Here is a 15,907-nt window from a genome sequence, read left to right on the forward strand (position 1 = left end):
GGGGCATGTTGTCACATTTCACTTCCATTTTTTGAGGGTAAATAAAGAAAAACGTATACACTGTAAGCATGAAACAAAGCGACATATTTGTACTAGACACGTGTAAAATTACTGTGGATAAAAAAATATATATTCTGAACCCCATGTGGATTTACACAAACTGAGAAAGTCAAAAAGTGTTACTTTGTGCCCCGCTCTCCCCTACTTCTCTGTATGAGGGGTAGTTACTTGTTTTTCACCATGATAGTTGTAGTCAGTCTCTCAAAGTTCTCACAGATAAACCAAGTAAGACTAGTGATTCAAACGATTAATCACATCCAAAATAAAAGTTTTTGTTTATATAATATATGCATGTGTACTGTGTATATTTATTATGTATATATAAATACACAAACATACTTATATATTAAAAATATGCATACATTTTAAAAATATTTACATGTATATAATTTATATTATATATAAATATAAATATTTTATATATAAACAAAACATATTTTCTTAAATATATTCATGGATGTGTGTGTATTTATATATACATAATAAATATACACAGCACACACGCATATATTATGTAAACAAAAACTTTTATTTTGGATGTGATTAATTGCGATTAATCGTTTGACAGCACATAAAAAACTTTACAAAAGCTTAAAAACAAAAAACCTTTTCTGCATTCATCCTCTTCTCTAGCTAAGTTAGCTAAGAACCAACTAACTGTATTTTAATGAATCTTTCATGTAAGCATCTTCGTCTTTGACAAATTGATTTTGGTCTTCCTCATTGTCAGTTATATAACCAATAGCAACATTTATTAGCACATAATAGTGTGTCAAACAGCTCTTCTTCATCTCCAGGTGACTGATATAACCTAGATTTTCAAATGTGGACAGCTGGACCTTGTTTTATGATACACTGTCAGCACCTTTGGACGACTCTCGTGGCCATAATATCCTCTGCTGGGAAGTTTAGCACTATCCAAACATTGTTCAGTGACGTTGTATGAGCGAGGGAAGTGCCCTTTGAGATATTCTTGACAGGAATCTAGTCTTTATCAAGGATTTATAAAACACCCAACCTTCCTATCATCATAATGGCTCTGTGACATTCACCATTTTCACCATCCATATGGGACTCTCTATGTTTTATGGCTTCTTCTGTAAACTGATTACACTAAATTTTGATTGCTCTCTATCTAACCTGCTTTGGCAGCCATCTTAGAGATGGAAGGCTGTGAGATAAAAGGATGATAACGTTTAAGGTGTGCAGTTGTGTCTTATGGGGCGGCTACAGGTTTCCATTAACTGACATTAACTGGCCTGCTTTGAAAAAGACGAGAGAGGAGAAACAAGACTAATTGAAAACAGGCTCGGGCACTTGCGCATTTAACTTTGCAAAGACACACACACTGAAAATAAAGGCTTCTGGAAGGAAACTTATTAAGTTGCACTTAATACTTAAAAAAAAAATATTTTCCCTGATATTTTATTATCAGCAGTAAATACACTGATCTGAAGTACCTAGTGGTGAATCTCGAGTAGCCTTTCAAGAACATGTCAGACTTCACTTCAAAATGAGCAGTAAATAAGACATACTTTGCTGTATAAAGTAAATTAAGCATAGTTGTTTGTTATTTTCATGACAGTTAAGCACATTTCCCCCAAAATTATCATTATTGTATTGCAAAATAATTAGAAATTATTTAAATTAATATATATATTTAATATATATTTATACATCAGGACCGGCCAGAAGGTTACAATCCGCTTTCCCCAGATAAAATGTATGATGTAAAATACTAAAACAAAATATTATAAAATTGATAATAGCAAGAAATGCCTGTGATCACCAAATGAGCATATTAGAATGATTTCTGAAGGATCATGTGACACTGAAGACAGGAGTAATGGCTGCTGAAAATTCAGCTTCGACATCACAAGAATAAATTACATTTTTAAATATATAAAAATAGTAATAATATTTTGCAATAATGTTTTTTTTAAACAAATAAATTCAGCCTTGGTGAGCATAAAAGATTTCTTTTTCAGAAACATTAAAACTTCCGAATGGCAGTGTACATATACTCTGTGTGTGTGTGTGTGTGTGTGTGTGTGTGTGTAGATAGATAGAGCAATAGCCTATGTAAAGGCTGCATGTTAATAAGCACGTAGACATAAAATGTCTACACAGTGAGTCGTGTATCAGTGCGTTTGGGTTATATATGTGAGAACTGGTGTCTGTGTGCTGGGCAGCGAGTCAGGAGAGGCTCAGTGAGGAGGTAGGGGCAAATATGATTTCCCTCAGCACACTGAGAGGGCCTCTATTCCCTTAAGTTCAACCCTCACTGTGGGGCTCTGTTCCTCTCAGCTCCCCGGTGCCCCCTCCACCTCTCTGGGCCTCTGCTCCAGGCCTTATCCTGAGCTGCGCTACAGAGGGGGGCTGCCGAAGAAACGCGAGACCCTACCTTTGCCTGTTCAGCAGAATAATGATGTTTCCATTTAGATCCATATCATAGCTATTCCTGTGCCTCACCGACGGACGAACATTTGTCTCATTCACTGTTTTTTTTCTCTATCTTTCCTCAGGAAGGGGCATTTGCTCTGGTTTTCAAAAGCATTCATTTCCCAGGAGAGGCAGTTGCCACCAGGTCAGTAAGAGCTATGGTTTCTCTGAAACTGTAACACACTCAAGTTTCCTTGTTCCCTTCTTGCTCTTTCTATCTTCTGAGATGAACCTTTCCCCATTATTTCTCTACATGCCAGTGAACAGGAGCCAGAAGGTTACAATTCTAAAAAAGCGGTGCCTGTCCAGGAATCAGGGATTTAACAGAGGTGTTTATGAAGGGTTATTTCACCATGCTTGGTTGGTACACTGACCCTGTATATAGAATTTTGAATCGACTGAAGCCAAGACCGGAGTTAATTATTCCCATCTGCCTGTCTCTGATTATGAACGAATGTGTTGTTGGTTTTGGTCAATTCTGTCCTGCTGTGAAGGGAACATTTTAAGACGGGCCATGTTGCAGGACCCATCAGTGTGGGTTGCTGCATAGACACTAAAAATGATCTCGCTGTTTTTACACCATCTAAGAGACTTTTTGGAAAGGTTATTCATGGAACTTTTGAGGGAGATGTTGCTTTGAATATGCTCACAGTGTTTGCTAAGGGCTTTTCAAACTCTTTGATGCCAATAACCCCCAAATATGACGAGGGATTAAGTGTGATATTATAAATTCAATGTTTCCATTTAGATTTTTCTAAAACAAATTGCTAAAATATTATTGAAATGATATTCTTTCATGTCATTCCAAACCTAAATGGCTTTCTTCTATAGAACAAGAAGATATCTTGAAGGATCTTTTTGTCCATACAAATCCCATTGACATTTATTGTATGGAATAAAACACACAGAAGCATTTCTCAAAGATGCATCTTTTATGTTCCACAGAAGGAAGTCATGAGGGTGAGTAAATGATGACAGAATTCACATTTTAGATAAGCTTTAAATTAACACATTAACTGTGATAGCCCTAAAGAATTGTAAAATCTTTTTTTTATTCATTTTTCATGGACCCACTAGTACCCCCTAGTAACCATCCAGAGCACCCCAGCAACCACCAACAGTATTAGCACCCTGACAAATGCTTCCACAACACCCTTGAGTCATAGTGGTAACTTTTACAAACACCACTCACATTCAGTGAATTATTGTTATTATTGTTAACTAAAGCAGAAACTACAACTAAAACTAAAAAAAATACTAATATCCAAGTAATGTTTTCATTAATTGATAAAAAATATATTTAAATATTAGATGAAAATTATATAAATGCTTCTTTGGTAACTAACTGAAAGTTAAAGCACAAAAAAAAATTACTGAAAAAAAAATACATTAAAGCTAAATAGAAATAAAAATGACAAAAGCACATAACAAAATAAAAAAAAAAACTAAATAAAATGAAAACTATATAAACAAACATAAAAATACTGAAATATAAAAATAAAAGCTAATTCTACAATAGCTAATTCTACAATAAATACTATAATGGTGTATAATTAATACTAAAACAACACTGTAAACTGTAAAAATGTAGTCGGTCTTAAAACTGTAAACATGTAGTCAGTCTTAAATCCTAAATTCCAAGTTTATTTGTATTTTTCATATGCTCTTTTGAAGAATCCATCCCAAAGAACAGAATAACATTAGCACATCACTTCCATTTTCTCTTACTTTCTGTCTCACCTTCATTTGACTATCATTTGACTACACATGACCCCCAAAGCAAAATCATCTCAAAAGTGTGCTGTTGGGTGTTGACTATCAACATTTTGTTGCTCGTGGTTCATTAATAAATCTTGGTCCAGCTAGTTCAGATTTAAATTCCAAAATACACTGAACATTTAGCTTGCTACGCACACTGAAATGCAACTGCCCAACCAGTTCAAACTAAGTAAGCACTGAGAAAGTGCTCTGGTGTGAACCCATTTGGCACGTCAGCATAAGGAACTGTGGGGCTGCGCCAAGCAAGATAGGTGGTGCATGCAAAGGACAGGTCTGAAATATTTCCTCAAACAGAGGGGGGGAACCTTAACAAGGATATTAAATAGAGAGTGTGAAAAACCTCTCCTCAACACAGGTTTCTTGTTTACAGCAGTGCTATGTTAACACCATTCACTCAGCCAATGGAAGAGCAGAGGCACTGCACATTGAAACTAGGGCAAAGTCCGGCAGGTGTGCTGTTGTTCCATAAAAACAACAAAAGAATCATTTTTTTATGCAACATCAGTTTTTTTTTTTTTTTGCATAAAAGGAAATTAAATGTCTTTAAAGATTTTATCTGTTGTCTCTGTCTGTTTTTACACACACAAAGCATGCTATGCATAAGTAGTCATTAGAAAATGTATCGGTCTTATCTCATCTTTTTTTCAAACAGGAGGGGCAGTCCACTGCTCATCGGCGTGCGCTGTCAGTATGAGCTTTCCACAGAGCAGATCCCTGTCCAGTACAACTGTGGTAAGTCCGGCTCACTTCATCCCTTCTTCTCAAACCAGTTCTGCTTATTAGAAGTGAGTTTGTTATCTCACACTATGCGGCCAAGAAGTATATGAACACCCCAAAACCACACCCATACTGTATTTGTTTGTTGAACATTTCATTCGCATTTGCATCAATAGTGAGTAGGACCTCCCTAGATTTGGGGTCAGTATGTTTTTTTTGAAAGATTAACATTTTTATTTAGCAAGGATGCAATAAATTGATCAAAAGTGACAGTAAAGACTTTTATAATGTTACAAAAGATCCATGTTCTAAATAAAACATGTTCTTTTGAACTTTCTATTCATCAAATATTCTTGAAAAAAAATGGTCATAGTTTCTACAAAAAATATTGAGCAGCACAACTGTTTTCAACATCGTTAGTGATAAGAAATGTTTCTTGAGCTGCAAATCAGCATATCCTAATGATTTCTGAAGGATCATGTGACACTGAAAAATGACTGCTGAAAATTCAGCTTTGCATCACGGCAATAAATGATATTTTAAAATATATAAAAATAGAAAATTATATTAAAATATGTCTAAATATATATTTTTTAATTGTAATAATATTTCAAAATATTTCAGTTTTTACTGTATTTTGATCAAATAAATGCAGCCTTGGTGAGCATAAGAAACGTGTTGCAAAAACATTTAAAAATCTGGCAAACCCCAAACTTTTTAAAGGGGTCCTATTATGCTCTTTTACAAAGTCTTGATTTTGTTTTGGGGGTGTACTAGAACATGCTCTCGTGCTTGGTGATTCGAAAATTTATATAAAAATAGAAAATTATATTAAAATGTCTAAATATATATTTTTTAATTGTAATAATATTTCAAAATATTTCTGTTATATACAAAAATATATGTTTTTACTGTATTTTGATCAAATAAATGCAGCCTTGGTGAGCATAAGAAACGTGTTGCAAAAACATTTAAAAATCTGGCAAACCCCAAACTTTTTAAAGGGGTCCTATTATGCTCTTTTACAAAGTCTTGATTTTGTTTTGGGGGTGTACTAGAACATGCTCTCGTGCTTGGTGATTCGAAAATTTGCATTATTTTTCACATAATTTACATTATTAAGATGCCTTTTCTCCCCAGCCTGGCACAAACGGCTCAATTAGTTCCGGGTTTGATGAAGGCCCGCCTTCCGAAAAACGAAATGTGTTGTGATTGGTTAGCTGTCCCAGTGCGTTGTGATTGGTGAACAGCTTAGACAGTGTTTCAGTACTGCCCCGCCCCTTGCCAATGCATCAAGGCTGTGTCCGAAATCGCCCCCTATACCCTTAAATAGGGCACTATTTGAGGGGACAGCCATTTTTATTGTTGTCCGAAACCATAGTGGACGTTCTCCAGTGCACTCATTCAATCCCACAATGCACTGCAAAAACGAGTGTACAACTGGTGCGCGCTCAACGGCTAGAGAATGCCCATAATTTACCGTGAGAGTCACGCGCCGAATGAATTCCCGCATGTCGCCAGAAGATGGCGCCCGCAGCTGAATAATCAATCCGTTTTCATTCACTCCTTCTAGTGAACTGAATTAGTGACCTAATGTAGGGAATGGTGAATGAGGGTATAGGGGGCGATTTCGGACACAGCCCAAGTTCCGTCTGCTCCGGTATAGTTCAGGATGGCGTCAATATTGCCATATCAATTTGAGCCGGATTCAGACCCCGAGAATATTGAACAAGAGGATCAGAACCTTTGCATGCACGGATATGGAGGACATGGCGAAAACTTGACGCTACAGCAGCTCTTCTTCTTCTTGGCTTTCTCTGATGCACTAACTCTGCAGCAGCACTTCTTCTTCGTCGTCATCGTCTTGTCTGATGCCCTCAACCAAGCGTTCTAACCACGACCTCGCCTCTCCCCACCCCTCAACCATTCGAATTTCCATAGGCGGGAGTTATTTGAATGATATTCTAATGAGCCGCTTTGTGATATCACAAAACCCCGGAAAACAACGCTGTAGTCCAAACGAGCCGTTCGTTGTAGTTCTTGAAAAAGGATTTTTAAAAAATGAAATATCTCCCTTTGGAGTGAACTTTGAGATTTGTAACTTTCTAGATCTTTTTTATGCCCAAACATACACACTACACACTGACTAAAATTCAAAAAGTGAAAAAGCATAATAGGACCCCTTTAATAGTATTATATTTGGCTGGGGTTTGCTCCCATTTAGACATATTTAGTCATGCTGGAAAAGAAAAGACCCCCCCTCCCCTCCCCAAACTATTGCCACAAAGTTGGAAACCCACAGTTTTCTAGAATGGAAGTGTATGCTGTAACATTAAGATTAGTCTCAACCGGAATTGAGGAGACTAGCCAAACCATTAATTTGAAGGAGGTGTCACATACTTTTGGCCACATAGTTTTGCCACAGAAGCAAAGAATGTGCTTAGGGCAATGTTAGGCTTAGGAAAAAAAGACAAAAGGCAGCATTGCCATCATGGTGACGTCTGGCACATTTTGGGCTGAGGTTTTGGACAGGCGTGTGGCATCCAGCCCAAGCCTGACTTCGAAATACATTTCTTTATGATGACAGTTGTCATTGTCTGTTTGTAATATAACCGTAATGTTACAATGCTCTATTTTTAAACATTTAAAGATGTTTTTTATGAAGTAAACACATCTAATTTTCTATTTCAATTTCAATTGTTTTTAATTAATACTTTAACTGTATGCTAACAGAAAAGTCAGTTCATTGTATAATATTAAATCACCTGACTTTGTTTCCTGCTTTAAGCAACAATTCACTGATAATATTTCACCGATTTTATTTAATTTTTTTTAAGAAGTATGATTTTATTTCCTTTCTCTTCTAGGTGATTCCAGGACAAATGAACAGGAGAAAAACTTACTGAACCGAAGGGGCAGCACCAATGCCTTACACTCAGTCCATGACAGACTGGCAGTGGAGTTTTACTTAGCCTCTGATGCTAGGTAACACACATATTACATTGTAGAATCTTGAGCATTCGACAGTGTAATATTAACATTAGCATTATTGTTTCTCATTAAGAAACCTAAAGATTGCTGATGTCCAGGTTAAACAGTTCATACCAGTTACTAACCGAAATGGACATCAAACTGAATAAATGTCAGCTCAGCAGTGCACCCTGCTGGCCACATAACCTCATTACACATGTGATTGTGATAGTAAAACTAAAATACGTGTTTACTTTTATTTTTCTCTCTCAGTGCCATCATTGAGCACACCAACAAGGTGATTTATCTGGAGGACGATGATGTCGCCGTGGTGATGGAGGGGAAGTTGTATGTGCACCGTATTAAGCGTAAAGCAGGCGAAGACCCCGTCCGTGTCATTCAGACCCTACAGATGGAGCTCCAGCAGATCATGAAAGGTCCCAGATCACACTAACACCATTGAAACAACATCCAAAGGGATAGTTTTCCCAAAAATTAAAATTTCATTTACTCACCGTCATGTTGTTCCAAAATTGTATGAATTTCTTTCTTCTGTTGAACACAAATAAGGATATTTTGAAGAATGTTGGTTAATGGCTATCAGCAACTGTTTGGTTACAAGCATTCTTCAAAATATATTTTGGGACAGCTTGGGGGTGAGTAAATGATGACAGAATTTAAATTTTTGGAATTTTTAAAAACCGCCTGACCACTGAGAATTTATTAGTAAATAATAGAAAATTAAAACTGAAGAATGAAATAAAGTATAAAATACAATTTTAAAAAACAACTTCAAAATGTCATTTAAAGTATGTACATATAAGTCTTTGCATTTCCTTGGAATCAAACCCATGACCTTGGTGTTGCAGGCACTATGCTCTACGTTTCTGAACGGTTTTGACAGATTGTTTTTTGTTCAGATAAAAATTAATTCTGACACTGTGTACTAAGTAATGTACCAAACCCATTTGCTGTTAGTCTGGCAGTGGAACTCAAAAGGACAATTTTGGAAAAGTTCCAGTCATATTGGCGTCTCTGCATCAGTTCTTTCGATTTTTATCTGCAAGGTCTTTGGTTTGATAATAATGACTTTTCATGCCAAATGTCACCTTGACTTTTGTACAGTAGTTCAGTAGGCAAAGTTTTGTTTTTGTGCTCACACTGTTTAATACCTTTAGGTAACTTCAAGGCTTTCATGCAGAAGGAGATCTTTGAGCAGCCTGAATCTGTCGTCAACACCATGAGAGGCAGAATCTGTTTTGACAGCAACACAGGTACAACATGACCTTCCACTTTGCCAGAACATCCATGTGAAATTAAATTAGGCTACATCTTTTGTAGCGCAACCCTGAAAGTGCAGCCTGATTTGATAGAAAATTAGAGCCATTCTTAAAGGGATAGTTCCTCCAAAAATGAAAATTTGCTGTTAATTTACTAGGTGACTTTTTTTTCTTCATTAAAACATTAAAAACGATTTTTTGCTGAAACTATGGTCCTTGGTGATTCAAAAAAAAAAAATCCATGGACCCCGTAACTTTGAGAGTCAGCACAAAATTAATACTCGTGGCTCCTGACAATATATTGACATCTTATGAAGAGAAACAACCAGTCTATGCAAGAAACTGAACATTATTTGCAAAAAAGAATCTTAAGCCTTGTTCAGACTGTCAGCCCAAATCCGACTGAAATCCCATCATATTTAGATAGTCTGAACAGCAACTGAACTACATGAAATCCCATTTGTGCAAATCCGTTTTGAGCTACATTCGTATGTGGTTTGGAATCCTATTCAAATCGCATTCCTGGAAATCCGTTTCAGTCTGACCGCTCAGATCGGATTTAGCGTAGCTTTTCACGTTCTCACGCCATGTAAAACGTAAACACGTCAGACGTTTTTGTAGAAAATATAATAAATGCAGAAACAAGCTTGTGTTGTTGCGAAATTTAAGTCAAGTGGAAAAGGACAATATACTGCTAGTGTACTCGCCTCTCTGAGTGTTGAAACGAGCAGAGATGGCAGCACGGAATAAAGTCGCACATTCCAGCTTCCTGCGTTTCTGATGCTGCCTCAAAAAATGTAATAATAATAATAATAATCCAGCGCGACGGCAACATGTTGTCATGTCGAAAGACAATATCTGTATTGCGATAGTAGTCCACACAAATCGGATTTGAACAGTTGTGATACACAGTGTGGACAGTCAGTCGTCTAGATCGGATTCCATCCGGATATGCACAAAATTGGATTTGGGCTGACAGTCTGAACGAGGCTTTATAACCAGATCATTTGAGGCCAATTTCATTTGTGTGCACAGTTATTCTTGGTGGCCTGTCTGACCATCTGAAGGAGATCAAGAGATGCAGACGCTTGATCTTGATTGGCTGTGGAACCAGTTACCATGCAGGAGTGGCAGTATGTTTTTGCATTTTTTTGTCTGGAACATAACGGAGAACAATTTATTGCTTTAAAGATGAAAATGATGGAAGAATGAGATGTTTTTTTGCATATGTGTTAGCTATGTGTTATCCATTTTCATTGCAAGGCTCTTTGGAAAACCTTATTCTGGCTAAGAGTGACATTGAACAGTTTTTTTTTTTGTACTGTAAATTGACTGGTAAACAGTATATTTGATTGTCATCCATGGCAACATACCGATTTCGTATTGAAGGACTTCAGCATTATTTCACTGACCAGCTGACTGTACGTTTTCCCTGACTTGAGCTCATGATCACAGCATTATCTCTGATTTTCTGCACAGACACGTCAGATCCTTGAAGAGTTGACTGAGCTTCCTGTTATGGTCGAGTTGGCCAGTGATTTCCTAGACCGCATCACACCCGTTTTCAGAGATGATGTCTGTTTCTTCATCAGCCAGTCGGGTAAAGTGCAGCTCTTTACCGTCAGTCTCATGATTTTTATTCAGGAAAGCATTGATAATAATAACCTTTGAACTGATATGGCACTGAATTACACAATGATAAGTGCATGAGGTGATATAATCTCCAGATACCCAGATGGCCACAAGACAGAAACAAACAAATAAAAAAAACAGATATCTCAGTTGTTTCTCAGCAATGAGAATCAATGTTTTTTCTCCTAAGAAAAAAAGAGTACATTCATTTCTTTAGAGGTCTCAAGATGTCTAAAACTTTGCTCAGATTTTTCAGGATGTCAAATTCTGCGTTCAAAAGTAATACTTGAATATGAATGATAACATTTCTGAGGACTCATAAAACTTGATTTTATCGAGTAGAGTAAAATACTGTTACTGGTGCAGCAGGTTTTTTTGGTTGATGACACTAACACATGCATGTCAATGCTACTGAAAAAGTTGTTTGCTTTATATATTGATAATGTCTTTCAATCAGGTGAGACGGCAGACACTCTGATGGCATTACGCTACTGTAAGCAGCGCGGGGCACTGACTGTGGGAGTCACCAACACTGTTGGCAGCTCCATCTGCAGGGAGACCGACTGTGGAGTTCACATCAATGCTGGGCCTGAGGTTGGAGTTGCCAGCACTAAGGTACTATAGAGCCCAATGAAAATTAACATTTTGGCTTAATAATAACAAATATAAATAAAGAATGAATATTATATTATATTATATTATATGTTGTTTGTCTCTCCCCCTGTCCTTTGTATGTGTGTGTGTGTGTGTGTGTGCAAATTTCGTATTAATTGTGTCTTCTGATTATCTGCAGGCCTACACTAGTCAGTTTGTGTCTCTGATCATGTTTGCCCTGATGATGAGTGAAGACAGGCTTTCAATGCAGCAGAGAAGACTGGAGATCATCAACGGCCTCAAAAAACTGCCAGGTGGGTATTTTACATAATTGTGTATTGTGTATTTTTTGCAGTAGTTCAAATGTGCTTTGAGATTAGATTAACTTTGACATTGCCTTCCATTCAGAGCTGATCAAGGAAGTTCTGGCTCTTGATGACCAAATCAAAAGCATTGCAGATGAGCTCTACCATCAGAGGTCTCTATTAGTCATGGGTCGAGGCTACAACTACGCCACCTGCCTAGAGGGGGCTCTGGTGAGTATGATGCAGGATATAGCTGGAGGAATATCTCCAGGAACTGATCATATAATGAGAAGCGTGGTGTAGTCAATCACATTTTCTTGGTCTTTGTACCCTGTAGAAAATTAAAGAGATCACGTACATGCACTCAGAGGGCATTATGGCTGGAGAGTTGAAGCACGGCCCATTGGCGTTGATTGACAAGCATATGCCTGTCATCATGATCATCATGAGAGATGCTTGCTACAAAAAGTGCCACAATGCCTTGCAACAGATCACAGCCAGACAGGTAACAATTATAATGTGATAAAACCGTCCACCAGTAATATATGCCACTGTTAAAAACTTTGGCTCCTGAGATTTTTTAAAATGTTTTTGAAGTCTTTTATGTTCATCAAGGCATTTATTTAATCGATAGCTGTTCTCTATTTTAATATATTTTAAAAAGTAATTTATTCCTGTGAGGGCAAAGCTGAATTTTCAGCATCATTACGCCAGTCTTCAGTGTCACATGATCCTTTACACATTATTATAATATGCTGATTTGATGCTCAAGAAACATTTCTTATATTATCAATTTTGAAAACAGTTGTGCTGCTTAATATTTTTGTGGAAATTGTGATTTATGTTTTCTAATCTTTGATGAATAGAAAGTGAAATTTGAAATAGATTTGTTTGTAACATTATGTCTTTACTGTCACTTTTGATAGATTTAATGCATCTTTCCTGAATAGAAGTAACAATTTCCTTAAAACAATCTGAAATATGTCCAATCATTCAACACTTTATGATGACTAATATCTTGTCTATATCTTTTAGGGCCGCCCCATCATCCTATGTTGCCAGGATGACCCAGAGATCAGTAAAATGGCATATAAGACCATTGAACTGCCTCAAACAGTGGACTGTCTGCAGGGCATCCTCAGTGTCATTCCACTGCAGCTCATATCCTTCCATCTGGCTGTTCTCAGAGGATATGATGTACGTTTTACCTTTCCATTATTCATTTATTAAAAAGTTTATATAAAAAAAAACTGCTTAAGGCGGTGTCCCACTAAAGGCCTCGATATACTTCAAGCGAAATCGAAGAATGAACTGATGTGACGTCATTTCGAACAAAATCCGGCCAAAGCGAAGTTCGTTTTGTGTTCGTTTTGGGAGTTCGAAATGGCTTGCCAAAGCGAACCTTCCGGAAAAGTTCGTTCTGGCGGCCAAACACCTTCGTACTACCATTGGTCCGTGACGATTACGTCATAGGAGGTGTGCACTGAGGCTCCGCCTTCTTTCACGCGGAACTCTTCTCTGGGTTCATTTCATCTGTCGAGTCCTTGGAGGTGAGATGTCCGTGCAGTGCAGAGCCGCTTTATAGTAGCAAATTAAGTTTTGCTTTTGATGAAATGAGCCACTGACACCGATTTTCATGTTTAATACTGCTGATTGCTTTTAAGCAATATATTGAATAAAGTGCCATGTAAATACACGTGACATGACTTCACGGGAGTGCTAATTTGCAGAGCTCGTGCAAGCATACCCATGTTGCTATGAACAGATGCTTTTTTTATAAAAAATGCTTGCTGTTCTCTCCATTTTTGTTGTTTTTATTTTGTTACTGAGAGGAAAGCACGCAGCACATACAGTATTTACATATTAATTTAAACGTCGCTTTCATCAGAGTGGGCAGCGTCGGGATGTTCGATAACAGTATACCGCTGCTCACGTATTTCGAACTTCGTTTTACCCCTAAACGAAGAACGAAAAAGAACTTCGTTTTGAGTATATCGGGGGCCTTAATTGGCTTAAAACAACTAATTTTGGAAAGAATATCCGAAGTATGCAGAAGTACAGTCTGCAGTTTTCACAAAAGCCCTGGAGCTGTCAAAAGTCTGCTGAATGATATGTTTTACATCGGCTGAATCCGAAATCGCCCCCTATACCCTCATTCACTATTCCCTACATTAGGTCACTAATTAAGGAGTGAATGAAAACGAGTGAGTGAATTCGGACACTGAGTGCACCGGAAGGACTGCCGCTTTTGCATAGTTGGTGCTTGCTGTTTAATAATCATTTGAAACTGGCAAACTAGCAGCTCCAGTAGTAAGATTAAAAGATGTATCTTCAACTCTGTCACGGCAATTATGTATAAACCCTAATTAAACAATTTAATAATCAGTTTACAATGAATTTATACCTGTGTTGTATTATGCTGTACACCATGGATGAGCACTTTGTAATATGAACAGATTGATTATTCAGCTGCAGGCGCCATCTTCTGGCGCGACGCAGGAATTAATTCGGCGCCTGACTCTCACAGTGCATTATGGGTATACTCTATCCACTGAGCAGGCACCAGTTGTACACTCATTTTTGCGGTGCATTGTGGGATTGAATGAGTGCACTCGAGAACATGCACTATGGTTTCGGACACCACTAAAAATGGCTGTCCCCTCAAATAGTGCCCTATATAAGGGCATAGGGGGCGATTTCGGATACAGCCATCGTCCAGTGGACTTTTGCTGACAAATAAACAGGGATGACTTGATGCAGATCACACGGAGAAGAAGTACACATTGTTCATTTACATATACTACTACCGACATTGTAACAATACAAAGCTGGTTGAAAACGACAAACCTACCCTTATATACTGTATATAACTATATATAATAATTATAGAACAGTTATATATAGTTATAGAACTATATGTGACCCTGGACCACAAAACCAGTCATAAGGGTCAATTTTTTTAAATTGAGATTTATACACCTTCTGAAAGCTGAATAAATAGGCTTTCCATTGATGTATGGTTTGTCAGGATAGGACAATATTTGGCCGAGATACAACTATTTGATCATCTGGAATCTGAATGAGCAAAAAAAATCTAAATACTGAGAAAATCGCCTTTAAAGTTGTCCAAATGAAGTTCTTAGCAATGCATATTGCTAATCAAAAATTAAGTTTTGATATATTTACGGTAGGAAATTTACAAAATATCTTCATGGAACATGATCCTAATGATTTTTGGCATAAAAGAAAAATCTATAATTTTGACCCATACAATGTTTTTTTGGCTATTGCTAAAAAATATACCCAAGCGACTTAAGACTGGTTTTGTGGTCCAGGGTCACATATATAGTAGTTCACCCAAAAATGAAAATATGTAAAAAAAAAAATTGGCTCACCCTCAGGCCAACCAAAATGTAGATAAGTTTGTTTCTTCAGCAGAACAGATTTGGAAAAATTGTAACACTTTACAATAAGGTTTATTAGTTAACATTAGTTAACTACTTTAGTTAACATGAACTAAGCATGAACAATAGTTCTACAGCATTTATTAATCTTAGTTAATGTTAACTTCAACATTTACTAATTTATTATTAAAATCAAAAGTTGTGCTTGTTAGCATTAGTTAATGCACTGTGAGCTAACATGAACTAACTATGAACACCTGTATTTTCATTAACATTAACAAAGATTAATAAATACTGTAATAAATGTATTGTTCATTGTTGGTTCATGTTAGTTAATACATTAACTAACATTAACTAATGGAACCTTATTGTAAAGTGTTACCGTAAAAATTTAGTATTACATGATTTGCTGACAAATGAATCCTCTGCAGTGAATGGGTGCCGTCAGAATAAGAGTTCAAACAGCAAATCAAAATGTTATGATAATTATTCCATGAACTATAAACCTTTTTAAATAGTATTTTGCGAATTCTTTTGTAACGAATTCTTATGTAATTAGAATAATAATCACGATCGCGATTAATCGCAACCAAATTAAAAAAATTGGTTTACAAAATATATTATTTATTATATATAAATACACAAACATACGTGTATATATTTTACAAATATTTACATGTATGTGTATATATATATATATATATATATATATATATATTAAAAT

General features: G+C 36.6%; 1 protein-coding gene across 2 annotated transcripts in view; it reads left to right on the plus strand.

The window, feature by feature from the left end:
• gfpt2 (glutamine-fructose-6-phosphate transaminase 2) overlaps nt 1-15,907 on the plus strand; it is a 24,761-nt gene that overhangs the window by 6,784 nt on the left and 2,070 nt on the right. For both annotated transcript variants that reach the window (XM_016459308.1, XM_016459307.1), the window contains 12 exons: nt 2,586-2,647; nt 4,934-5,013; nt 7,866-7,983; nt 8,242-8,405; nt 9,147-9,242; nt 10,284-10,381; nt 10,728-10,848; nt 11,338-11,495; nt 11,674-11,788; nt 11,883-12,010; nt 12,117-12,284; nt 12,815-12,976. In XM_016459308.1, coding sequence (XP_016314794.1) covers nt 2,586-2,647; nt 4,934-5,013; nt 7,866-7,983; nt 8,242-8,405; nt 9,147-9,242; nt 10,284-10,381; nt 10,728-10,848; nt 11,338-11,495; nt 11,674-11,788; nt 11,883-12,010; nt 12,117-12,284; nt 12,815-12,976 — 1,470 coding nt within the window. The remainder of the gene's footprint in view (nt 1-2,585; nt 2,648-4,933; nt 5,014-7,865; nt 7,984-8,241; nt 8,406-9,146; nt 9,243-10,283; nt 10,382-10,727; nt 10,849-11,337; nt 11,496-11,673; nt 11,789-11,882; nt 12,011-12,116; nt 12,285-12,814; nt 12,977-15,907) is intronic.

Source organism: Sinocyclocheilus anshuiensis, unplaced genomic scaffold (genome assembly GCF_001515605.1).
Source record: "Sinocyclocheilus anshuiensis isolate Anshui unplaced genomic scaffold, SAMN03320099.WGS_v1.1 scaffold1903, whole genome shotgun sequence".
Taxonomy (NCBI): Eukaryota; Metazoa; Chordata; class Actinopteri; order Cypriniformes; family Cyprinidae; genus Sinocyclocheilus; species Sinocyclocheilus anshuiensis.